At 39.4% G+C, this 27,649-nt stretch overlaps 1 protein-coding gene across 10 annotated transcripts in view; it reads left to right on the forward strand.

Annotated features, from left to right (window-relative positions):
- The window catches only part of AKAP13 (A-kinase anchoring protein 13), a 355,010-nt gene that overhangs the window by 72,888 nt on the left and 254,473 nt on the right, over positions 1-27,649 (forward strand). For 2 of the 10 annotated variants that reach the window (XM_054531800.2, XM_063716286.1), the window contains one exon: positions 26,474-26,517. The exons of the other annotated variants lie outside the window; for them this stretch is intronic. In XM_054531800.2, the coding sequence (XP_054387775.1) occupies positions 26,474-26,517 (44 nt within the window). The remainder of the gene's footprint in view (positions 1-26,473; positions 26,518-27,649) is intronic. 10 annotated transcript variants of the gene reach the window in all.

Below are 27,649 nucleotides of genomic sequence, written 5' to 3' on the forward strand. Positions count from 1 at the left end.
TTTCTGGCGTTTTCTCCTGCTCCTATTAAACACACACTCACCAAGCTTTTGCTATCAAACTTCTAGCAGTTTTCTGACTATTGTGTGAAATTTTATGTGCATATGCATTTGTACAGGCTGTTTATTCTCCCTGGAAAGTACACAGCCCCCGATACAGCTCACCCTGCATTTTACCCATCATTGTAATGTGTTCTTAGAAGATACGGCGGAAGTTCACTGGTGTGACATTATTCATGAACCCTGTCACCCCCAGCTTGGACAGAAATACCTTCCTTGCTCCATGTTTATTGAGCCATTTATGATACTTTCTGTGGTAGACAGGATAATGGCCCCCACAAAGTTGTCCATGTCCTTATCCTTGGAACCTATGAACATTTTACCTTATATGGCACAAGGTCCTCTGAAGATATAATTAAGATGAAAGGCCTTGAGATGTGGAGATTATCTTGGATTACCCAGATGGGCCAGTCTAATCATAGGAATCTTTAAAAGCAGAGAACCTTTCTTGCCTGTGGGCAGAGAGAGAGATGACAGTTGAAGAAAGGTCAGATAAATGTGACTTTGCTGGCTCTGAAGATGGAGAAAGGGACCGCAGCCAGGAGATGCAAGTGTCCACTAGAAGCTGCAATAAAGGTCAGGGAGAAAGATGTTCCTGTGGAGCCTCTGGAAAGGAATGTAGCTCAGATGACACCTTGATTTTTAGCCCTGTGAGATCGATCTCAGATTTCTAACCTACAGAATGGGGGAACAGAGTTTTTTTTTGTTATTTTAAGTTACTAAGTTTGTGGTAGTTTATGACATCAATAGAAAATGAATATACTTTCATTGCATCTTCTCTGTCTTATAAAGTTATATAGCTAATTTCTTATTTTTCACTAGATATTAAGCTCTTTAAGGACAAGGACTGTATAATTTTATTTTATTTATTTATTTTTTTTTGAGACAGAGTCTCTCTCTGTCGCCCAGGCTGGAGGGCAGTGGCACGATCTTGGCTCACTGCAACCTCTGCCTCCAGGGTTCAAGCAATTCTCCTGCCTCAGCCTCCCAAGTAGCTGGGATTACAGGTGCCTGCTACCATGACTGGCTAATTTTGGTATTTTTAGTAAAGACGGGGTTTTGCCATGTTGGCCATGCTGGTCTCAAACTCCTGACCTCAGGTCATCTGCCCGCCTTGGCCTCCCAGAGTGCTGGGATTACAGGTGTGAGCCACTGCGCCCGGCTAGTTATAATTTCATCTCTATCCTCAGAACTTTGCACAGTGCTAACAGAGTGTTAACCCTGAAAAGTTTGAGTGTGTGAATTAACCAATGTAGTGATATTTGTATCCTGATAATGTGTTCAGCAATCTTTGCTACATACTAAATCCCCCTATTTATTTTTTGGGTTACTGTTTTCACTTTTTAAATAGTGTGTTGTTTTTTTTTGTCGGGGGAGGGGTGCAGGGAAGTCTCTTTCCTTCTTGTTAACTTTTTTTCTTTCTGCTCCTATTTTCTTTAGCCGTGGTGGTTCTTTTCCTGTTGATAGTTTGTTGCTTTAAATATGTCATTTGCACATGACAGTTTAAAGTAGAGTGACATTGTATCTGAGTCGCTTTTGGATAGAAGTTTTTGTAGTAAAGCTAAGATGTTGGAAGTTTATGTTTTCTCAGTGTGTCTTTACAGACATGTACTTTCCTTTCTCATAGAGAAATCTGAACAAGAATTTTAACTTTGGTAATTTTATTAAATGAAATAAAATGACTGATTTCCTCTGTTTGTTAAACTTGCATTCCAGTGTAAATCTTATATGAATACCAGATTCATTTATCCTGCCTTAATTTGCCAACTATAAACCTGGATAAAGTACAAAAAAACAACTACATGAAGACACTAGAGAGTAACCAACAACAGTGGTTTCTGGAGGGCAGTTGGTATGTGGAAGACCAGCAGTCGCTGGATGAGTTTCTTGTTTTTCATGGCTTCTCACCTGATAGCAGGCCTCATGTGACAGCTGGAAGTCCATAGGAAACCTGCAGTGGTTATGACTTGTCTCATCAATCACAGTCATTGGAACATGAAGAAAGAGAGAGAGCGCCCTGACAGGGGACATCCCTAATTCTGCGTAGAAATTCTATGCAAATCACTGAACCATACCCCATACCATCAGAATGGGGCATCCACACTAATGCTTAAAACTGAATAGAGATCGGCGCTGCCATCAAGAGACAGAAGTTTGCCATTTGAGTTTAACTAACTACCTGGTAAAACAAAACAAAAAGCCAGGATTCTTTGGAGGAATAGAAAAATCCAGAGTTGCCACAATGCTCAGGATACATCTAAAGTTACTCAAAATTTGAAGAAACCGGAAAGTGTGACCCATTCTCAAGAGACCAACTAATTAATGGAGATTGGATCCCAAGATGACCCACATGTTAAACTTAGCTGATAAGGATTTTAAAGCAGCTGTTATTACTATACTCATTTACACACAGGAAAATCTACTTAGAATCAAAGCTATGAAATCTAGCAGAGAAATAGAAACTGTAAAAAAATTTATTTGAAATAAAAATTTTACAGGATAAGTTTAATAGCAAAACAGAGATGACAGAAAAAAATCATTGCACTGTAGTTCAGTAAGAATTACTGAATTTGAAGAACAGAGAGAAAAGGAGATTGAAACAAAATGAACAGAACCTGGAAAATGTGGGACAGTCTTTAAAAGGTCTATAATATGCATGTAATTGGAGTTCTAAAAAGAAGGGAGCATGGGAAAGAAACAATATTTGAACAAACAAGGGATGAACATTTTATAAATTTAATGTAGGAATTATGTAGAGATCATTGCCGTTTGACAAATTAAAAGGATGCTCCTTTCACATTGAGCCTGAGAATAATTTAGGCTTGACTTTCTTCTCCCCAACGATCTGATTTTATCAAGCCTGACTGATTTCAGTTGCTGTAGTGTTTCTTTCTGGGTCTTACAGATCCACACTGTTATGAGATCATTAGATTAAATTGCAGCCAAGACTAAATCACACAAAATGGTAGAACATGGATGGTGGTTTTTTGAAACATGCCAGGGCTGGTTTCTTTTGGAGAGCTGTAGTGAACACTGGATCTTTTTGTGTGTGCTGCTTTTCCCTCTGCCCTTTTTCTTTGCTTTCCTTTCTTGCCACCCTCTTCTTGTTTCTGAGAAAGGGCAAAAAGGAGACTGAAGCATTTGAGCTAGACTGGCTACATCAAAGGCAGTGAGTTCTATTGATATCTGAGTCAGCTTCAACATAAAGCGACTACTGGGGAGGCTTTTGTTGGGTCTTTACTTTTTTTTTTTTTTTTTTCCTGGGTGATGTTGCTGGTGGCAGTGCTAGGAGTCAGTTGGTAGTGAGTCCTTGCCAATGTGCCTTGATTGAAATTTGGAAGTCAGATTCCTGTGATTTTAACCATAACCTTTTTAGAAATGCATGCTTGTGTGCTCAACAGCCAGGTAGTATGTACTGGGGAAGCCACAATGATTGTTACAGTTTTGAAATACTGCTCCCCAGGCCCTGTTCCTACTTCTTTTTGTCCTAGTTGCTCTTGAACCTCCCCGATGATCACTCTTCCCTTTCCCACACGGCGTCTGTGATCCAACAACCAAAGGGTTAAAGTCTGGCGTGCCTTCCTCTTTTCTGTTTTATCTGACTGGTGACTTTCCTCTTCATAAATACTGAAATATCTCCCTTCCCCGTCCCTGTTGTGCCTGTGCCCATCCATGTTTGTGCTCCAGTATGTGTTAAAAATAATTGTTAGAAATCCAGTTACAGATTTTGGAAGGTAATACAGTCTAGAGTTTAAAAAGAAGAGCTTCGGATGTAGGTTGACTCCAGAGATTACAACTTTTGAGCAGTGTCCTTAAACAAGTTCTTTGAGCCCTATTGTCCCATTTTCTTGTAGAATATGGATAATATCTGTTCCTGAGTTTTGAAACTTAATCTGTATGATAAGCCTTCCACATTCATATTTGTTCCTTTGATTTCATTTTGGTTTTATCATAGCCAGTTATCCTAGGTCATTTCTAACTCTCTAGTTTTTGTATAATTATTCTGTTTTAAAGAATTAATTTCAAAGAGGGAGGTTAGAACTGGTAGGTTCTTATTCATCTGTCTTTACCAAACAGAAGTCTGAGGCTCAGAGTTAAATTGAGCTGCTCAAGCTTATATAACTTGGAAGCAACGTAGCTAGAATTTAACCTCAGGCAGTCTGATACCAGAGTCAGGGCTATTAACAAATTTGTATCAACATCTCTCTAACAATAAGGTTATGTCGGTTTAGGATTTTCAGTTGCTTACCCCTTCCCTTTTTCTTTTTTTTTACTAGTTCTTTAATTTCTAAGCATAGGTTAATGATGAAACCAGAGACTAAACTGTAGTTTTCCCCTAAACCTGCTTGTAATTACCTTTATTGATCTTTAGGCATTAAATTACTTTTTTTTTTTTTTTTTTTTTTCTGAGACGGAGTCTCGCTCTGTCGCCCAGGCTGGAGTGCAGTGGCACGATCTCGGCTCACTGCAAGCTCTGCCTCCTGGGTTCATGCCATTCTCCTGCCTCAGCTTCCTGAGAGGCTGGGACTACAGGCACCCGCCACCACGCCTGGCTAATTTTTTTTTGTGTGTTCTTTTTTAGTAGAGACGGGGTTTCATGTGTTAGCTAGGTGGCTCTCCTGACCTTGTGATCTGCCTGCCTCAGCCTCCCAAAGTGCTGGGATTACAGGCGTGAGCCACCACGCCCGGCCAGGCATTAATTACTTTTTAACCTTGCTGTATATATCTGTTTATGGATCTGACTTCTGTTCTTTAGTAGGCTAGAGATCTTTTAAAGGCAAATATTTGGATCTTGGTCATTTTTATTTTATTTTATTTTATTATTATTATACTTTAAGTTTTAGGGTACATGTGCACAATGTGCAGGTTAGTTACATATGTATACATGTGCCATGCTGGTGTGCCGCACCCATTAACTTGTCATTTAGCATTAGGTATATCTCCTAATGCTATCCCTCCCCCCTCCCCCCACCCCACAACAGTCCCCAGCGTGTGATGTTCCCCTTCCTGTGTCCATGTGTTCTCATTGTTCAGTTCCCACCTATGAGTCAGAACATGCGGTGTTTGGTTTTTTGTCCTTGCGATAGTTTACTGAGAATGATGATTTCCAATTTCATCCCTGTCCCTACAAAGGACATGAACTCATCATTTTTTATGGCTGCATAGTATTCCATGGTGTATATGTGCCACATTTTCTTAATCCAGTCTATCATTGTTGGACATTTGGGTTGGTTCCAAGTCTTTGCTATTGTGAATAGTGCCGCAATAAACATACGTGTGCATGTGTCTTTACAGCAGCATGATTTATAGTCCTTTGGGTATATACCCAGTAATGGGATGGCTGGGTCAGATGGTATTTCTAGTTCTAGATCCCTGAGGAACCACCACACTGACTTCCACAAGGGTTGAACTAGTTTACAGTCCCACCAACAGTGTAAAAGTGTTCCTATTTCTCCACATCCTCTCCAGCACCTGTTGTTTCCTGACTTTTGAATGATTGCCATTCTAACTGGTGTGAGATGGTATCTCATTGTGGTTTTGATTTGCATTTCTCTGATGGCCAGTGATGGTGAGCATTCTTTCATGTGTTTTTTGGCTGCATAAATGTCTTCTTTTGAGAAGTGTCTGTTCATGTCCTTCGCCCACTTTTTGGTGGGGTTGTTTGTTTTTTCTTGTAAATTTGTTGGAGTTCATTGTAGATTCTGGATATTAGCTCTTTGTCAGATGATAGGTTGCAAAAATTTTCTCCCATTTTGTAGGTTGCCTGTTCACTCTGATGGTAGTTTCCTTTGCTGTGCAGAAGCTCTTTAATTAGATCCCATTTGTCAATTTTGTCTTTTGTTGCCATTGCTTTTGGTGTTTTAGACATGAAGTCCTTGCCCGTGCCTATGTCCTGAATGGTAATGCCTAGGTTTTCTTCTAGGGTTTTTATGGTTTTAGGTCTAATGTTTAAGTCTTTAATCCATCTTGAATTAATTTGTGTATAAGGTGTAAGGAAGGGATCCAGTTTCAGCTTTCTACCTATGGCTAGCCAGTTTTCCCAGCACCATTTATTAAATAGGGAAGGATCTTAGTCATTTTTGAATCCTTTGGCAGATTCAGTTTCGTATCCCTCTTCCCATTTGTACTGTCTAGCACTGCATCTTATTCATCATAATGGGCACACAGTACTTTTTATTGGTAACAGTGACTTGAATAAAACCTTTGAAACACCAGAATAAGCTTTTAAATTTTTGCTCAGTTGTTAAGCTTTGGAATCTTGGAATTAAGAGAAACTGAAAGACCCTTTGATCTTTTTTCCTGGTTAATCCTCTTTAATTTTTGTCCACTGCTATTTTTACAACATGATTTTTATTTTGTTTACCATCCCTTCACTTTGTTCCCAACCTTTAAAAAATTTTATCTGTGTCTGTCTTGGTGGGTTCCCAGCATGGACCATTATATTCTAGGTTTGTTGAGTAAATGTAATTTGGAATCACTCATTACCTTCTCTGCATTGGATACTACATCTATTATTGTATTAACTACACACACACACACATATATGTAACTCAATCATCCATGTATTAGTGCACACCAACAATTTTGGCACCCATTTTATACTGTTGATTATTCATTTGTGAACACTATAGTATATTTTACAAGGGCTTCTGTGCTTTTCTACCTTTATTTGATGTAGTGGATTCTAAATATAGACCTTGCATATATGTATATTCAGTACTTGGTACATGGTAGGTACTCAATAAATGTTTGAGTGATTGTGATTTTGAACTTGCCTACTTTGCGAGCCCTCCTTCCCACCTTTCCCCTTCACAGCATCCTCATATTACCTTGTGATCTGTTCCTACTGGGCCACCATTAATTGTTCCTTTAAAGAGCCATGAGTTATTTGTGTCTCTGTGAACATACACACAGTTTTATCCATCTAGAATGACTTCTCTGTCATCCCTAATGTATTGTCAGGCTTTTTTCATTCTTTCAATTTCTGAGATTCAGATCAGATTACCTCTCTGCAGCCTTCCTGACCATCCTTTCTTTCCTGGGTAGAATTGGCCACTCCTTTGTGTCTTCTTTGTTTTCATATCTGTTTCTCTTGGAACATACCTACTTTGAGGGAAAAGACTGTATTTTTACTGTTCTATCTGCAGTACCTAACACAGTATGCCTAGTAATAACTGCTTACTGAATTTTGGCGAATGAGTGAATAACTAAAATAATAATGGGACATTTCAGGGGTTGATATTTTGGCCTGCAATCTTTTCAGCTCTGTTATCCAACCTGTTGCCCATTAGATCCAGCAAGTTTGGTCAGCGTGTGCTCTCTGTTCTCATCCAGCTTACAGACTCAAGTGTTGACAGAGGCAGAGTTGAGGAGGACATTTTTGATGCCTGATTTCTAATATGTTCAAGTACTCAAATTTGCACATTTTAATTTCTTTGTATTTTTGTCTCAATAATGTGAAAGAACAACAAAACTTCAAAATGTTGTGTGAGTAGGTGGTTCTTAAACTCTTTCTTGGGTGAATGAATATTATAAGACTATGTTGGAAAAGCATTCTTATATTTCTCAGGGTAAAGGAACTTTTGAGGTATTCCATGAAGACTTATTAAGGCTGCAAGAAACCAAAATTGGGAAGCCTGTCTGTTTTTCTAGTCTGGCCCTCAGTTTGCATTACATGTTTGAAATAGCCTGAATATACTCTCTTACGGTTTATGCCCCTTTTAGACGGTCAGAGTCTTAGCCCTTCTAGAGGTATATTGAGATTGGAAAACCACACTGTGTTACGACTTTTCGTGGTTTTAGTAGTTGTCCTCCAAGTTTGGACTATTTAAAATCTCTAGTAGCAGATGAGAGGTAATAAATCTTTGGAAACAGACTGAGATAAGTTAAGTTTTGGTAAAATCAGCTGTGATTTGTAGCTTGGAAGAATAGGCATATTAGCATTTTAACAATATAGCTTTGATGCTTTAAAGAACACCAGGCTACTAAAGAGATGTCTTGGTTCTCTCAGATGAGTTCTGTTGTATCACTTTCAGATATTTTGTTCTTTATCCAAACAAAGCAGAACAAGTAGTTTCTAATCTGAACTGGATTTGTAGAATTTTGTATGAAGTCTGACTTAAAATATAATTAAATTAATATTTGGGGAATGAGTTTAGTCTTTACTAATTTTTTTAGGTGAGAGAGCATAACTTCTGTGAAGCTGCCCCCATTTCACCCTTTATGCTTCATAAGTACTTGTAGAATATTTTCACTGCCTTGCAATTAGGAGTTTACATACAGGTCTCTCCTAATAGATTGAGAGCTCCTTGAGGGCTGTGACTACCAGTTGATCTGGCCCTTATTAGGTGTGTAAATTTTTTTTTTTTTTTTTAAATCAGAGTTTTGCTCTTGTCACCCAGGCTGGAGTGCAGTGGCGCGATCTTGGCTCACTGCAGCGTCTGCCTCCTGGGTTCAAGCAGTTCTCCTGCCTCGGCCTCCCCAGTAGCTTGGACTACAGGCGTGCACCACCACGCCCAACTAATTTTTGTATTATTAGTAGAGATGGAGTTTCACCATGTCAGCCAGGCTAGTCTTGAACTCCTGGCCTCAGGTGATCCACCCGCCTTGGCCTCCCAAAGTGCTGGGATTACAGGCGTGAGCCACCGCACCCGGCCAGGTGTGTAAATGTTTAAGAGGATAAATGAGAGATGTCATATGCGGATATATGTCCTATTGCAACCAGAAAGTGCCTCTATTAATAAGGAATTGCATATAATAGTGCCTTCTAGAATAGATAGACCTGAGGTTAGGGCTGTAGTTGCTGTGTACAGTGGATATTACTATTGGGTGTTCTTGTCAGTAGGATTACCTCTTTCCAGGTAGTTCCAGATTGTGACAAATGGATTAATCCGGTAAAGACAGGTACTGTTTTAGGTATAAGGTTTAGCATTGATCCCTAAGTTTACTTCTGGAATAGCTGCTCATTTGGAGTCGTCACTTGCAGGCCGTTTCTGGTGGACCCACCACCTGCAAGATACAGATTTATTATTTGACCTGTTTTCCTCCAGCCCAAGGATACTGTGATTGTTAAGCAGCATGCATTAAATAACTAACTCATCTGTTAATAAGTGTGCACATAGACTTTGGCCAGAACACATTAGACCCCTGAACAGAGAATCTTAAAATACTAATGCATTTATTTTAGGTGGCAAAGAACTAGATTAGTCAACTAAAAGCACATGAAAACTATCAACTCCAGTTTTACAATCTACATGCCATGTTGATACAGAACTTGCGATAATGTGAATGGCATTTTTAGCAGAGAATTGTACTATTTAAAGACAAAAGTTCATGAGTGTTCTGAAATAATGGTACTGTTTCTCAACCTTTTGCTACATGGGAAAGGCAACCTTCAATAATCTCTCTTCCAAGTAACATATAGGGCAGTACTAAAGAAAACTGAATCAGCCAGGCGTGGTGGCTCACGCCGGTAATCCCAGCACTTTGGGAGGCCAAAGTGGGTGGATCACCTGAGGTCAGGAGTTCGAGACCAGCCTGGCCAACACGGTGAAACCCTGTCTCTACAAAAAATACAAAAAACTAGCCGGGCATTCTGGTGGGCACCTGTAATCCCAGCTACTGGGGAGGCTGAGGCACAAGAATCACTTGAACCCAGGAGGCGGAGGTTGTAGTGAGCCAAGACTTTGCCATTGCACTCCAGCCTGGGCGACAAGAGCGAAACTCTGTCTCAAAAAACCAAACCAAACCAAACCAAAACAAAACAGAATCTGCATTCCTCAGAGTCCATAGTAGAGGAGGAAGAACTGCCAATGCCTTTTTAAAACGGCAGTTTATAAGAGTTGTGCCTGATTCTGTTTGGATACTAATACAGGTAATTCACTTTCAACTCAGACATACTGCTTTATAAAACATAAGTGTTTAAAACAGTAGCATTAAAACATTATAGTTTGTTTTATAGAGGAATAATCTGACACCTAGAGAGATTACGTGGTTTATACAAAGTTCTTTCAAATTCTTAACTAGTTTAGAGGCTCACGATCGGTCTTTTTAAAGTAGCTTTTCCCTTTCCAAAATAGCTTTCCTCATCCCTCCTTGCCTTTCATTTTGTAACTTTAATAAAGTCAGTATGCCCTAATCACTTTCTTTTGTTTGAAGTAGCCAGCATGCATCTGACAGACATGCAGTTAGACAAAGGCTCAGTGCTTTAAGCATTGACAGGGAAGAGAGTTCAGTGATTTTATGTTACTTTGGAGATGTGGGGAGAAACAGAGATGCAGCATCTCAGGAACATTCAATTTTATGCTTTCTCTGAGCTATAACATCATGACTGCAGTTGGTTAAGTTTCAGTGTAATTTTACTCATTCTTATCCTTATTATCTATTAACTTTGTAGTGCTTTTAAACAAACATCTGGCACTATCTTAGTTACCTAGTTTTATGTACTTTCCACGTCCCTTGTGACTTCATGCTGGCCTCTTGTTGCCAGCCTGTTACTGCCCTCATTGTGGAGGAAGCTGAGATTTTCTACCAGGCCCAGCCATGGAATAGTGACAATTGGTGTTCAACACAATGACACAAAGCATTACAGCATTATAAAGAACTGTTGAATTGTTTGAAGATATTTTTTAAAAGTTTAAAAATCTGCTGTATTGGCTGGGCACGGTGGCTCACGTGTGTAATCCCAGTACTTTGGGAGGCTGAGGCAGGCAGGTCACAAGGTCAGGAGATCGAGACCATCCTGGCTGACATGGTGAAATCCTGTCTCTACTAAAAATACAAAAAATTAGCCGGGTGTGGTGGCAGGCGCCTGTAGTCCCAGCTACTTGGGAGGCTGAGGCAGGAGAATGGCATGAACCCGGGAGGCGGAGCTTGCAATGAGCCGAGATCGTGCCACAGCACTCCAGCCTGGGTGACAGTAAGACTCCGTCTCAAAAAAAAAAAAAAAAAAAAGCCCTTTGTCAGATGAGTAGGTTGCGAAAATTTTCTCCCATTTTGTAGGTTGCCTGTTCACTCTGATGGTAGTTTCTTTTGCTGTGCAGAAGCTCTTGAGTTTAATTAGATCCCATTTGTCAATTTTGGCTTTTGTTGCCATTGCTTTTGGTGTTTTAGACATGAAGTCCTTGCCCATGCATATGTCCTGAATGGTATTGCCTAGGTTTTCTTTTAGGGTTTTTATGGTTTTAGGTCTAACATTTAAGTCTTTAATCCATCTTGAATTGATTTTTGTATAAGGTGGTAAGGAAGGGATCCAGTTTCAGCTTTCTACATATGGCTAGCCAGTTTTCCCAGCACCATTTATTAAATAGGGAATCCTTTCCCCATTTCTTGTTTTTGTCAGGTTTGTCAAAGATCAGATACTTGTAGATATGTGGCGTTATTTCTGACGGCTCTGTTCTGTTCCATTGATCTATATCTCTGTTTTGGTACCAGTACTACTCATCTGACAAAGGGCTAATATCCAGAATCTACAATGAACTCAAACAAATTTACAAGAAAAAAACAAACAACCCCATCAAAAAGTGGGCGAAGGACATGAACAGACACTTCTCAAAAGAAGACATTTATGCAGCCAAAAAACACATGAAAGAATGCTCACCATCACTGGCCATCAGAGAAATGCAAATCAAAACCACAATGAGATACCATCTCACACCAGTTAGAATGGCAATCATTCAAAAGTCAGGAAACAGGTGCTGGAGAGGATGTGGAGAAATAGGAACACTTTTACACTGTTGGTGGGACTGTAAACTAGTTCAACCCTTGTGGAAGTCAGTGTGGCGATTCCTCAGGGATCTAGAACTAGAAATTCCATTCGACCCAGCCATCCCATTACTGGGTATATACCCAAAGGACTATAAATCATGCTGCTATAAAGACACATGCACACGTATGTTTATTGCGGCATTATTCACAATAGCAAAGACTTGGAACCAACCCAAATGTCCAACAATGATAGACTGGATTAAGAAAATGTGGCACATATACACCATGGAATACTATGCAACCATAAAAAATGATGAGTTCATGTCCTTTGTAGGGACATGGATGAAATTGGAAATCATCATTCTCAGTAAACTATCGCAAGAACAAAAAACCAAACACCGCATATTCTCACTCATAGGTGGGAATTGAACAATGAGAACACATGGACACAGGAAGGGGAACATCACACTTCGGGGACTGTTGTGGGGTGGGGGGAGGGGGGAGGGATAGCATTGGGAGATATACCTAATACTAGATGGCGAGTTGGTGGGTGCAGCGCACCAGCATGGCACATGTATACATATGTAACTTACCTGCACATTGCGCACATGTACCGTAAAACCTAAAGTATAATAATAATAATAATAATAATAATAATAATAAAAGAAAAAAAAAGAAAAAAAAAAGAAAAACTGCTTTATTTAGGGTATACTTTAAACACAATAAAATTCACCCATTTTAAGTGCTTAGGTCAGTTGGTTCTGATAACTGCATATGTAACCACCACCACAATCAGGAAATAGAACATTCCTATCACTCCCAGGTTTCTTCTTGTCCTTTTGTAATCGTCTCCCACTATCCCTGGGTCCAGGCAAGCACTGGTTTACATTGTGTCACTACTTTTGCCTTTTCTAGAATTGCATAAGAATGGGATCACATAATAGGTAATATAAGTCTTTGAACTTATACTACCTCTGTTTATTTTTTCAAATTGATTTGAATATTTTAAGTCATTTGCATTTCCATGTGTTTTTGAATCAGCTTGCCTTATGAAAGACTACTGGCATTTTTATTAGAAATGCATTAAATTTGTAGATCAGTTTGGGGGAAAGTTGACATTTAATGATATTAAGCTAATATATTTACCATATATCTCTCTATTTTAAAAGATCTTTAGTTTTGTATTTTTTAAGCAAGTTTTTCAGTCTTCAGTATACAGGCCTTACACATTTCATTAAATTTGTCCTTAAGTATTTCATGGTTTTTTATGCTGTTACAATTATTTGAAATTTCAACTTGTAATTGTTTAACAATGCTATGGTGAAGAATTGGTTAGATTAGATCAGAGTTTAAAGTCATATACTAGGTTAAAAAAACAAAAAAAAAAAAACCAAAGCAGGAAGCTGGTGTAGTGCTGCCCACCTGTAGTCCCAAGTACTCGGGAGGCTGAAGCAGGAGGATCACTTGAGCCCAGGAGTTGGAGTCTAGCCTGGGCAATATAGTAAGACCCATCTCTTAAAAAAACAAAAACAACAACTCAACAAATTTTCATAACTTCAGCAGTTCAATGAAAATGTTTTAGAAGAAAGATTAAATGCATGGCTTTTTATCAAATTATTAAAAAGTTACTGCCAGTCTAAATTGGGGTAATATAACATTCGTTCTGGATTTAGAAATAACACATTTAAGAGAAGCTTCAGTGTTCATTCCCTGAATTTCAACTTTTCTGAACTCCTCTTTTTGACATTTTTAAAAATGTAGACAAAGGATCTTGCTACATTGCCCAGGCTGGCCCCAAACTTCTCAAGGGAGGAGATGCTCAAGCAATCCTCTCCCCTTAGCCTCCCAGGTAGTTGAGACTATAGGTGTGCACCACCACACCCAGCTTTGAACTCCTCTTAGTAGGAAACTCTTAGAGGGTTTGCATATTAAGAACTTCTCATATAGGGGAGTAATAAAATTAATTTCCACACTTGAACTAAGATAATAAAAAATAAGGTTGTCATGAAAAATACAGACCTGGTGCTTTAAAACATTTTAGCATTTGTAGCTGTGTATGAAAAGATAAATAGCACTTATATAACAGAAATGTATAATGATAAATTGTTGTTTCTAGTAAATGTGGAAACAGGCCATATTACTATGTATGTGACACTTTAAATATTTAATGTATGTGCATATACACAAGAATATAGCTAGAGAAACAGCTAGACATTTACTAAATAGTACCCTTTCCTTTAAAATTACTACACTTCAAAAATTCAAAAAATACACATAGGTGTTTCATAAAATCACTGTTGTAACAGAATGACCCACGGGCTAATAATTTGGTCATAATAAGCACATAAGGAGCACAACTGGCTACTTTCCCTGAAAACTGTTACAGTCAAAAAGTAAATTAATTTAGGGAAAAAAGACTGAAGATTTCAAGGTATGGGGTCGTAAAAGTCAAGCTCCTGTTTTGCAGGTTTTGTTAACTGGGTGCGCGCATGGGGGTGGGAGTGGAGAGTAGGGATGTCATCAGGAGAGCAATTTGATGTGGAAGGCACAAGTAAGAGAAGATGTAAACCACGCAAACAAAAAGTATTTGAAAGGGAAATAATTCAATTCATTAAATATTTGAGTGCATACTCTAGACAGAGATTATAGATAGAATGAACTATAAAAAGTCCAAATAAACTCTCCAGAGAATGCTGAGACCTTGGCTTTCCGATTCTCCACAGAAGTTAAATAGGCCCCACAGCAGGCCCCCACTGCAACACACAGTTGGTTCAGTGCTAGATTAGTCATCGTTAGAAGATGGCCAGAATTCAGACTGATCGGAAAAACCAAAAAACTCAGGTTGCTCCAAAAACCCAGAGACAGCCAAAGCTCAGAATCAACTAAACATCCCGTGTCAACTGAAGAATGATGGACTGCTTTGGTCATAGTAAGAGGCTCATGAGAGGGGAGGGAGCTGAAGCCCAACCTCTTGCTAGCCGGGGGCCTCCCTCCTCTGTAGAAAACAGAGTGAATAACCACTCGCCTCAGAGGCCTGTGGTAGGTCAAATGAGATGCCATCTGTGCAGCAATTTAGTGCACAGGAGATGTTCTGTAAACTTCATCTTTCACTGACACTAACCCAGTAAACAGGCATACCTGACTTGGGATAAGCAACAAGAAAAAAATGATAATGGGAAGCAATGAGGAAATAAAATCCTCACTTCTTATTTGAACAGCAGAATCCTTAAGAAATACAGCCCACTCACCTACTAGTTTGAAAGTTTAAAGTTAAAATCTCAGTGATATCAGCTCTTTCTCTAGGTGACTTACATAGGATGAAAAAAGTGTTCCCAACTGTAAACATGGGTTTCTGTATCAAACATGTGGCTGACTCTCCATCAGCAGAAGTAGCAGTGGTTAAAAAACACAAGCTAACATGTTCTCAGCTCTTCCTCCAAGAGGTAAAAGCTCATAGGTCCATTATTTTCGTAGTTTAAAAGATATATTCCTGATTCCCTTCTTTCCCTCTGCTCTACTCCCCAAATGCTGTCTTTAAATAGTCAGATTCTCTGCTAAAAATGCCATTCATGTTATCACTTGTTCTGTATCGACTTGGCATCAGAGTGTTGATAATTAATTTTCATGTGCTTTTAGTTGACTAACCTAGTTCTTTGCCACATAAAATAAATGCATTAGTATTTTCAGAAATATCCCTGCTCAGTGTATAAGAGCAAGAATGACTGTCTAAGGGATTACTCATGTCAGGAATGTTTTATAAGTAGAAATTCCCCATTAGAAATAAAATTTTTCATTGAAGCAATTAACATTAACAAAATCTTTAATAGGGGACTGCGTAGAATATTGAAGTTTTCCTCATATCTGTAGGATTTTCACTTAATTATGACATATACAAGTTTTTAATTTGAAGTCTTCATTGTTTAAAACTTTTCCTTCCAATTTTGATAGGTGGTTTAACAAAAACCTGCCACCTTGTGTTTCCAGTGTCATTGTTCTCAAGATGTTAAAGACTTAGTATTGTGAAATTATAACATTGAAGACAATATTTATTCTCAAGACAAGAACCAATTTAATAATTAACAAGGTAACTGACATTTTTAACGTCTCTGATCCCCTCTGACACTTGCGTGACTCGTTCGATAGTCACATAACGTGTCTGAGAAGGTGGGCTGTGTGTGCCTCGGAAATCATTCCTAACAGGTCTTGCATTTGTCCAGGTAAGGTCATCCAGCTCAGTAATGTCCTCATTTGTGTGAGAGCCTGCTTGCCTATATTTAGTCTTTCCAGGTGGTTTATAATTGGTTTAGCCCATTGGGCGGCCTGCTTTTTGGTTGATAGAGGCTGGGGAGGATGAAGGAAGTGTAAAGGCTTGAATTTGGCAGTCTCTTTGCCGGATATCTATTTTAACCCCTCCTGAAGTTAATTTACATAAAACCCAGCTGTGTAAGAATTTTTCTAAATTTAAAGTTTATTCTTATTACCGTAGGGTTACTGAATTATGGCCTTGCTCTCCTGTGTCTGGACCTCCTGGCAGCTTATGGTTCCCGTTTCCTTTGGATAACAGGATACAGCTGGTGGCAAAATTCTCACCTGTGGAATGGCCATTGGGAGTTTTCTTCTCCATATAGATCTTTGCAAAGCAGCAGAAACCATTTTTGCAGGAAACCACAAGCCTGTGTTAAACACCAAAAGAGAATTGAAATAACACGTCCATGAGTTCCTCTTTCCAGAGGTACCAACCATCATGTGGGATCCTAAGTATAGTGTTAAGTAGCTCTTTGTCCTCCCCTTCACTTTGAGGTTGTCTAGTTATATGATGTCGAATTCCCCAGCTCTGGTCCCAATTACCTCTCTGGCAGATTAAGCAAATTGCTTCAGGCTGGATTGCTTAACACTTAGCAGAATTCATGCTGCCTTTAATGAGCTACCAGTTTAACCTTCTGGGGCTAGAGTGATTTTAGACATTTTTGTTTTGATGGGTTGATTTTTGTACTTATAGCTATAACTGTGGATCCCTCGCCATCAAACTATGGTGCAGCAAAGCAGCTGATGAATTTCTCTGTCTCTGATGTTCATGTCAAACAGTTATTTCTCTAGCATTCGTTGGGGGCTCAGTACTGTGCCAGATGCTGTGGCATGAGCAGTAGTGGTGTGGAGGGTGCTACAGGAGACATCTGCAATGCAGTAGACTAGATTAAAAACAAGTTAGGGAGAGAAGGCAAGCACAAAAATAAAAGAAAAATAGAAGATAGTATTTGACTGACTGCTGATAGTGTGGGTTAGATTATCAGTGATAATCCTATTAAAATCAGCAAGGGTGGAGGGCATGAACATGAGCAAAGACGTGAGGACTGGACTGAGCACGGTACATGCGCATGGGGTATGCAGGGACTGGATGGAAGGTGTGGTATGGAAGAAAAGAGTGCTCAGTAAGGCTGTATAGATAATGAGGGACCCTGAACACTATTTGGAGGCACCAGAGGGGTAGTGGGGGCATGGTGGATGGCTTCTGAGAGCTCACCAATGATAAATGGTATGTTTAATAGAGTACCTTATCTGTTGGAATGTGTATTTCCCTCACCATCACCTTTTATTTAGAATTAGGGATTGACACAGTGATTAGGATGTCCTGAGAGATGTGGTAGCTGAATGTGATAGAAGGTTAGTGCTGAAAGGCTATCATGTAATTCATACCAAGCAAGAAGAACAGGAACTTACTTTATTAAGTATTTTCTTGTTGCCTACCACTGTGTTAAACCTTTAACTACACATCTTTACAGATGAGGAAAATAAAGCTTGGTAGTTAAGTAACTTGTCCAAGGTAGCACAGCCAGTAAGTGCCACATTTACAACTCAATTCTAGGTCTTTTTGTCTCTGTCTCTGAATTACATTAGTATTCTAATTTTTATCCTTACATTAGTCTGTTGGGGTCATCAAATGATTCTTAAATACTAGAAGGTTGTCTCTAATCTTAATGAGGACTCTGCAATCGTCCCTTCCTTTAATATCTATTCATCCAAGTGGCTTGTCTGTCGTTGTTGTAAAATAAGTATGTTTAATTTTTTACAGAAGAAATGTAGTGGGCTTAATCATGTGCTGGCCATGTGTGTCTGTGGATACAGCATTTAGGAATATGGGTCCCAGAGTACAGGGCTCCATCTTTAAGCTCTGGAGGTTGGAAGCTCTAGAAAAACTAAGGTGGGTTAAATGTGTTCCCAAAACTGTGATCACATTTTATGTTTATGCTTTTCTCTCCCTTTCTTGAGTCATGGTAGGTTACTATTTGAGTGCCATGCCCTAGAACTCCCTAAAGTAAAGGCATTGGTATCCCAAAAGAACTGTTCTGAAAGATTACTTACTTCTGTGAAGGCGGAGAGGGTGCTACAGAATGAAAATAGCATTTTAGGAAGGTTGAGTCAGAGGTGCGAGTGGGGCATAGAGAGATTTTCTCAGGGTGATAAGGCCCTGGTGCTCAAGTCTACAGGCAGAGACAGGCACATTGGCAGTGAGTCCTCCTTGGGGAAGAAGAATGATCTGGGCTACTTCCAAGACCCCTTCTACCTGTAAGTTCTTGTAACTTGGGATTGGGATTAAGAAACTCCAGGGGCTGGTGTAAATTGATGGGGCACCAGCTGTTTGCTGCACCTCAGGGAAGCCATGGTGGGAGTCTGGCCTGGCCCTGTTGGCTGGGGCCCCCAACAGATCCTTGCTGTGTCTGGGTTTGAGTTTAGGCTACACAATTAAAAACTTTTTCCAGTGCTGCTTTTTGTGAATCTTTGGACCTGCAGTTGTGAATGAACAGAAATTTGAACTGAGCTTAAAAAAAGAAAAAAAAAAAAAAAAAAAGGCAGAGCTTTGTTGATACCACTGCCATTATAGGGCCATGATTTCTTTTTTCCCCATTTAGCTGCAACACATTTATTTTTCCCTTGTATAATGGCTGAGATTTCTTTAGTATAGAGCTGTGTCACAGTGGTTTATGTATTTTCTTCTCTCTCCCTGCCTCTGTTTCTAAGGCCGGGCAACTTTGAGGTATGTGGATTGACCTGGATGCCTCTTGTGACTCCTTCCCCACGATCCCCTGCGTGCACTTCCTATTCATCTTTGTAGTTCTCAGCTACTCACTGTGCTGTCATATCTGGCACGTGCTGTTCCTTCTGTCCTATGCTTCTCCTCCTGTGTCCACTTGGTGGAACTTCCCGGTGGTTTGCTTCTTCCAGTAATCTGTGGGCCCCCCATCTTCTGGAGAGTTTATTTATTGCTCCTTCCTGATCCTTGTAACATTTTTATTATTGTACTCATCATACTGTAATATCTGTTTACATACATACGACCCTTTACTAAAGTGGTAGGAACCACATATTATTTATCGCTAAAGCTCAATAACTTAGTACAATGTAATATTTTAGGGGCTCAGAAATGTGAGATTATCTCCCTTTATTGAGTTTTTATGTGCCAGGCACATATTATAAATATATGTCAGGAAAAAGATACCCTAAACACGGAAAAGATTATAGTGTACTCTCCTACACAGCTTTCAAAGTAAACTCTAAAATGATTATAAGGATGTCAGAGTTCTGATTTTTTAAAACTACATTTAACTTACTATTTTAAATTATTTGTATTTCATTATTGTAAGAGTTCTGATTTTTTATTCCATGATAATTACATTGATTTTGTGTTTGTGCTTGTGTTTGGCCCAAACTCAGGATCATTTATACCTTTCGTGTAATCCAGCATGGATAAAGAATAAGTTAAATGAGTGAACGTGGGTGTTACTGTTTTGTCGTTGCTGTTGTTTTAATTTGCTATGTTCTTTTGTTTTACTGTTGAATGTTATCCTGTGTTAGACTCTTCATTTCCTTCATGTCCTACCTACCTGCTTTGTCCCACTCCCAACACCCCGCCCTACCCATTTGGGCTCAGTGCTTTGTGTTTTGTCTTGGTGGCTAGTAAGTACCATCATATGATAGTGGGGCAGAACAGGGCTAACTGTTCCGTATGAGAATCAGACACATATTATGAGTCTTAACATCGTTTCCCGAAGCGTGGGTCATGATTCCAGAGCAAAAGCATCACCAGATTTGGTCTCCCGATTTCTACTCTTTCTGGTCCTGGGAATGAGAATCAGCCTTATTTAACAAGGCCTTAAACTGATGTTCATGTGTACTAAGGTTCAAGAATTGCTGCTTAAAACTAACTGCTCAATTATTAATGTAGCTGCAAACAAAAGTAAAGCATTCATGAGGGTCTTGTAAGACTTCCTCAGTCCCTTATTCAGGAAATATATTTGGCCCATGTGGTATTTTAGTTTTTTGATAGAACTTGGCATCTTCAACAGGAAAAGCGTATTTACTTTTTGTATTTGGTCTTCTTCCGTTGTTCAGAATTTCTAGGTCATACTCCCAGCCTCCCCAACCAGGGCATAACATTTTTATAGCCACCAGCCCAGGCTCCGTGGGTTGAAGGAAAGAGTGGATCCTGTTATTTTCCTGGAGGAAGAGCTGAACATTGACTCTTTTACAAGAATCCAAAGTATGCATTGTCATTTCCATGTTAACCCTCACCCGAAATTTTTGTGGGTTTTGAAGGATTGACTGTAGCCCAGTCTTAGCAGGATCCCGGGCCATGGAAATTCATTTGAAGCACATCGTGCCATGGAGGTACCCTGCAGGTAAAAATGCTCTATTTATACTTGGCTGAGTCCCAGACAGCTGCTGTCCGCCTGTTGGGACTGGGAGCAGATGTGGGGGTGATTTGCCCCATCCTATTTTTTTGTGGATTTGGAAGCTTCCCTGTTGAGAGTGAGAAAAACCCTGTCAATTGATGTGGTAGGTATGTCAGACCTGGACAGCTGGTCCTTAGGAAATATGCTGAGATCACCAAGTTAACAGGTACAGAAGGGCTGCCAGTTTGTTATATGATGTTGGGCCTGTGACTCCCCACCCCCTTTTTAGGGACATGTCATGAACGGTGGAGCGCTTGTTAAAGGCTTCTCTTGTAGCATGTGTAGGTGTGGCTAAAGAATAGTGAATTTGGTTGATGTTAATGTACATCTGGATACATTCTCATTTTAATTTTTTTTATTGGTTCTAGGGACTTTTGGTAAAGATTGTAGATGTCTTCAGTTTTACACATTTAGGAAACAGTGTCTTTTTACTTATTTCCAGTACAGTTGTGACGTATTGAATGACAAGGGACTTTAAAACAGACGTGCTGTGTATAATGTTTTCTTCCTGATTAAAAAGTAATATCTGTTCGTTATTTGAATAGTTACAATTAAGAAACAGATTATTTAGGGATAAAAATTTCCTGTAATCTTCAGAGATATGTACACTTAACATTTTGGTGTTCGTTCCTCTAGATTCTTTTCTATGATTATTGTATGATATTTCAGAATTGTAGTTTACCCACCAACGTATTTTAAGAAGTTACCAGAAAGGCGTCTCTGAGTATCTGAAGCCTTTCATTTAGCCATTTATGGATTTCAAAGTATCTTACGTGGGGTTAGTCTCCATTGAGACTCAGGAACTCTGCAAGAGAGAGAAGCAGTGGCTTCTGCTATGTGCCTGTCAGTGTGCTTTAATACTTTACCTGGATCATCTCTTCCACTAACCCCACAGTATAGGCAAGCATTATTATGCTCTTTCTGCACATAAGGAGATGAAGATTCAGACAAGTTAAGTGACTTGCTCAAGGTAATACAGTTAATTGTAGAGGACTTGGGATTTAATTTGATTTATTGTCTAGAGAATATTGTATGGCACCCTGTTACTTTCCTGTATTGAGATGTAGGTGGTGGGGGTGGGGGGGTTAAGCTGAAAATATCTGAGAGATGTATAAAGCTGTTGGATGGAGACACACCATTTCTTTCTTCTTATTTATTTTTTGAGACAGAATTTCTCTCTTGTTGCCTAGGCTGGAGTGCAGTGGCGCGATCTGGGCTCACTGCAACCTCCACCTCCCAGGTTCAAACGATTCTCATGCCTCAGCCTCCCCAGAAACTGGGATTACAGGTGCCCGCCACCACATCCGGCTAATTTTTGTATTTTTTGTAGAGACATGTAGGGTTTCACCATGTTGGCCAGGATGGTCTCAAACTCCTTACCCGAAGTGATCGGCCTGCCTTGGCCTCCCAAAATTCTGGGATTACAGGCGTGTGCCACCACATCTGGCGTAAGGGGACACACTGTTTCTCTGGCTTATTAAGAGGTATTTGGTTAGTATATAAACATTTTCGTAGCTTCTGAGGTTATGCAGTCATTTGTTCAGACATATGGGTTGGTGGAAATGCTTTCTCTTCCTTCTCCTAACCAATCACACAGCCGTATAACTTCATGCCGGAGTTTCTCTGTGGTCCTTTATAGTGATTGAGTTTTTACATAGTTCTTTGCAGCAGCATGAATTTCAAAAATCTCCAAACTTTTGCTATTGCTAATCTTTGTAAACTTTGCACACCCAGCGCTGGTACATTCTGATGATGGTGTCCACACTGCACTCTATGAAGAAAAGAATGATGATTGTTTATATTAAAATGCAAGAAGAGAATTGTAGCGGCAACTTTTGCTTCTCTAATCAACAACACCATAAGAGACTTACTATGTGTGGTCAGTGGGGGAGAATGTTAATTTATAAATTGAGATAGTTGTATTAAAATTGAGTGACTCTTATTTTGACATAAAGTGAATGTGTCTCTTTTATACAGCAGAAAACTGTTAAAATTTGTTTTTTCTCATCAGTATAAAATAAAGTGGAAAATGTGGGAAGAATACAAATCCTTAACTTCTGTGCTTCTGCTTATTTCCCACCCCTCATATTTCTGATTCCTTACAACTGTAGCTGGCTTTACTACTGAGTGGTGAAATTGCTGAACATACTTAAAACCACATCATTTAAGACTTTGAATTTTGACATTTCCTCCTCTTCACAGTCTTTCAAATACTAGGCAACCTGTAGGGTTCCACTGTTTCTGTCATGTATTGTCCCTGTGTTACATGAAAGCAGCCCCAGTGAACTTGTGGATTTGCTCAGTCATTTCACTGGCTACTGGGTGAGGAAGAAGTAGGATTTTCTCTTAAAATTCTTTGGTGAAATCATTGAATGGGCATGGTGTGTTTCTTTAATTTTCCTTTTGGTCAAAAAATCTACTGACAAAGCAAAGACTTTCAGTTGGTCTTGGTCTTTCAATAGGTTTAGTTTTTCAGTGTGTTTACTCTGACCAAAAACTGCCTTCCTGTAATATGCTCCTCCCTTTAGAACACAGTTCTTAAGTAGAGTTTGTTTGTTTAAATGGATAAAATAAGTTAATACATTATATGCAGCGAGGTTTTGCATCAGAACCCTGAGTTCTTAATATTGTGGCAGATTTAAGTGTCTAGAACACCTTTTACCTGTTATTTCTATTACTTGCTTTTTAATTTTTGGGGTAAATGATACCTTCTCAGGGAGGCCTTCCCTCAGCACCATGTTTAAAAGGGCATCTCCCTCATTTGCTGTTCCTTCTTCTGTTTTATTTTTCTCTATAGGACTTGTTACTATGTGAAAACTATTTATTTTAATGTTTTATTTACCTGTGTTACCCCTAGAATAATATCTATGGAGGTAGGGATTTTTGTCTGTTCCTTCTGTGCCTACAGAGTCTTGAGGAGTATGCTGTCTGGCACGTTGTAGGTGCACAGTGACAGCTGAATTAACAACGTCAGGAGGAGTTTGTAGGATGGGGCTCGAGGTGTAGGGCAAGTCAGTTTTTAGATTTGAGGTCATTAGCAGGAGACGATGTTGGGGGAAAACACATGTTTTAACATCAGACTGGGTTTGAATCTGGTCTCTCCAACTTACCCTTTGACCTTGGTGTTAAATGATTTACCATTTGAAAGATCAATTTTTTCACTAGTGAAATAGGGGAAATAGTATCTTTTTAATGGGGATTAAATGTAATATCAAATGTAATGCTCTGTAAATGTTAGTTTTGTCTTTCCCCTTGTGTGCCAGCATTGTGGAAGTCTGAAAGCAACCTGAATTTACCAGTCTGTTTCTGGAGCTTTCTGGGGTCATTACTTTGATTACTTTTGACAGATACATTCTTTTCAGCAGCCTGCGTTGCCAGCATAACAATGACCTGTCCCTTTGGCCAGTGTGAGGGACAGACACTTTGTCATCCCTCTTTTAATCCGTGTGTCAGAACAACTCTTACAAGTTCTGGCTTTGAAACATGTTTAGAGGAGTTTATAATTGCAAACAGTTCAGATGACATCAGCCCTTTCTTAGAGTCCTCTGAGTTTGCTCAGCTTCCTCATTCCAGTGTGGCGGGAACCATTCAGTTAAATTGATGTTTGTGGTCTTTACACATAGTCATCCTAAGTTTCTTGCAAATCACGAGAGATCAGAGGGCTGCTAAGTCACTAGTTTGTCTCTGTAGATTTCTCTAATCCAGGGTTGTCCAAACCGTGGCCTGCAGGCTGCATGCAGCCTGTGAAGGCTTTGAATGTGGCCCAATACAAATTCGTTAACTTTCTTAAAACATTGGCTGGGCATGGTGGCTTACGCCTGTAATCCCAGCACTTTGGGAGGCCAAGGCGGGTGGATCACCTGAGGTCAGGAGTTCAAGACCAGCTTGGCCATCATAGTGAAACCCTGTCTCTACTAAAAATACAAAAAATTAGCTGAGTGTTGTGGCGGGTGCCTGTAATCTCAGCTACTCGAGAGGCTGAGGCAGGAGAATTGCTTGAACCCAGGAGGCAGAGGTTGCAGTGAGCCAAGATCGTGCCACTGCTCTCTAGCCTGGGTGACAGAGCGAGACTCCATCTCAAAAACAAACAAAAAAATTATGAGATTTTCTTTTTTTACAATTTTTTTTAAAGCTTATCAGCTATTATTAGTGTTAGTGTATTTTATGTGTGGTGCAACACAATTCTTCTTCTTCCAGTGTGGCCCAGGGAAGCCACAAGATTGGACGACACTTTTTTAATTTTTGTGGATTAACAAGGTGTTAATTCCTGTATAAATTTCACTGATATTTCTTCTGCTTGATGCAGGAACACTTGACAAGTTAGTTAAGGTAGATTGGTCCATGAATTTATAGGTTCTTTCATTCCCATATCCTAGGCAAGTCTGAGCAGGACCTGGAAAGCTGATTAAAAGGCCAGTGAGCACAGTGAGGTTAATTTTAAATTAAATGGATATTTAATACGTTGAGAAGGCACTCAAACTTTTCAATCTTTCATTTTCATCCATGCTTGCTGTTTGAATCTGATGGGCTTGAAATTGACTTTGTTCTTCTAAAAACGTTGGTTGATTATTGCTGTCTTTCCCAAGTTTGGTTTTCAGTGTGGATTTCTGTAGATAATTTTTGCACCTAAAAGTCCAAAGTCATTAAGTGAAGACAGTCCGGAAGGAAAGAGTGCCCTGAGGCAGGAGGTCTGTTTAGTGCATGGGGTGGACCAGAGAATGAATGGGCATCGGCATGGAGGTGGTTCAGTCAGTGTGGGAAAGCCACCTGCTTCTCAGCTTTCTACTGCGTTGTCCAGCAGAACACATTGAAGCTTGGGACCTGCAACTGGTGTGGAGATGATTGCATTTAGGAGGCTGATGTAGACTTTTTCCCTTTTAAGTGTGTGCTAACTGCTTTTTGTCGAAGTCGTGATGCGAGACATACACAGCTTGATCTGTGGCAGATCTGTGAGGATTGTAATATGGAGATGGTTCTGTTATTTGAGTTAGGCATGGCTAGGCTACCAAGGCATTGCTTTTCAGTCCAAACAGTTGGTCATTTCAATTTTAGTGAGGCTTTTGTGATTTGTTAGAACACAAAGTTTGTTATTTTGTCTGTTTTTTTGCATGTATGAATGACACTTTATACTGTTGTTTATTTTGCTGGTTAGTATGTGCCTTCATTTACCTATTGTGAGTAAGAAACTTCCTCAGATCAAATTATAGTAAAGTCACTTGGTTCTGTTTCTCTGACTCTTAAGAGGATGAGATCACTTTATACTCAAACTCAGGGTGTTTGGTAAAGGACCTACCATTCTGAGCGTTTATAGCTTAGATGAAGTCCTGGTCCAATCACCAAGTTAAACTTTTAAGAACATGCTCTTAACGTTCAGGAATTCAGCCCTGGAAGCCTTCTCTAAATCTTAATGAGATTTTTATGAGAATTCATTTAGTGAACATAACAATCAGGGAATCCAGCTATTAACTTTGAGAAGGGTCATGCCTTTTAGTGGTTAGAGAGGCAAGCTGTAGCCTCCCTTCTCAGAGAAGGAGAGTTGAGGAAGAGAGTTCTAGTGGTCCCTTGCAATCCTCCCCTCACTTTCCAGGCTCCCTAGTAAGACCGTAAGAAGTCCCTGAGTAAACAGCATTTTGTGAGCTTAAGGGACTAGGTAAAAACATAAGTGAACATACAGTGGTTTTGCTTTGATAACTGTTTTAAATATCCTGTTGGTTGTTGAAAGTTCTGTGACAGTGAAGCCTTTTGTCTTTATTTTTCAATCGGAAGATCTTCCCCACTTGAAAAGATTGAGTCTGGGGTCAATCCCTGACCCCGCTTCCTTCCTAAATCTCTTAGTGTATAGCATACAGCTGGGCATATGGTAATCTCAGGCACAGGATTGTACTCATAGAGCTATGCTTGACACCTAGGACTTTAGGTGGCTTATATATTTTCGATGACAACTTTTAATTTTATTCTCATTTATTCCATTTCTGTTTCAGTGTCCTGGGTCATGAAACTTAATCCACAGCAAGCTCCCTTATATGTGAGTAGATCATGAGATTTCTTATTATTTTGTATTTATCTGTTCTGTTTACTTGTTATAATAAGCCACACTCTCACATGATAGATTCTCAAGGAAAATTTTAACCATATATATATGCATGAATATATTGGTGTAAGACACTTCAGAAATTGAGTTTGATTTAGTAAATGCTAAATGGCTAATCTGTGCATGGAACTGAAAACAAATAATACCTGTAAGACTTGAGAGTTAATTTAGTCAGGGCGATAGTGTGCACGTATGAAACAAATTGTCCTGCAAAACAGTACTGTAGCTTCTTATTTTTTACCTGCAGTTCATTTCTGTAAAAGTAGTGTGGAGATCCTCCTACTGCCATTGTGATTTACCTTATGTTGCAACTAGGTGGCACTATGTCATTGGCAAGAGTACTGTTTTCTTTAGGACTCATCTCCCTAAAGTGAGGGACTTCCCTCATTCATTAGGGTTGTCATTTCACTTTCTTGATGCTATCCTTTCAAGCACAAAAATTTTCAGTTTTGATAATGTTCTGTTATTGCTTTTTTTTTTGGCATCATATCTAAGAAGAGTTCTTTGCCCAACCTAAAGTCACAGAGATTTATTCCTATGTTTTCATCTAGGAATTTTATAGGTTTAGCTCTTACATTTAGGTATGTAATGTGAGAGTTCATTTTTGTGTATTTTGTAAGGGAGGAGTCCAACTTTTTTCTTTTGCATGTGGATCTCTAGTTGTTCCAGCACCATTTGTTGAAAAGACTATTCTTTCTCCCATTGAATTGTCTTGGGCATCCTTGTTGAAATTGATCATAAGTATGAGGAATTTTTTCTGGACTCTGAATTCGATTCCTTTCATTTAGGTTGTTTTTGATTTATTTCAACAGTGTTTGGTAATTTTCACTGTATAAACTTGGTACTTCCTTGAAATTTGTTGCTTATGATTTTATTCATTTTGATGGTATTGTTAATTTTGTTATCTTAATTGTTCAGTTCGTTGTGGTTTTTTTTTTTTTTTTGGATGGAGTCTAGCTCTGTCGCCCAGGCTGGAGTGCAGTGGCGCTATCTCAGTTCACTGCGAGCTCCGCCTCCCAGGTTCACGCCATTCTCCTGCCTCAGCCTCCTAAGTAGCTGGGACCAT

The sequence above is a fragment of the Pongo abelii genome, chromosome 16 (assembly GCF_028885655.2).
Source record: "Pongo abelii isolate AG06213 chromosome 16, NHGRI_mPonAbe1-v2.0_pri, whole genome shotgun sequence".
Taxonomy (NCBI): domain Eukaryota; kingdom Metazoa; phylum Chordata; class Mammalia; order Primates; family Hominidae; genus Pongo; species Pongo abelii.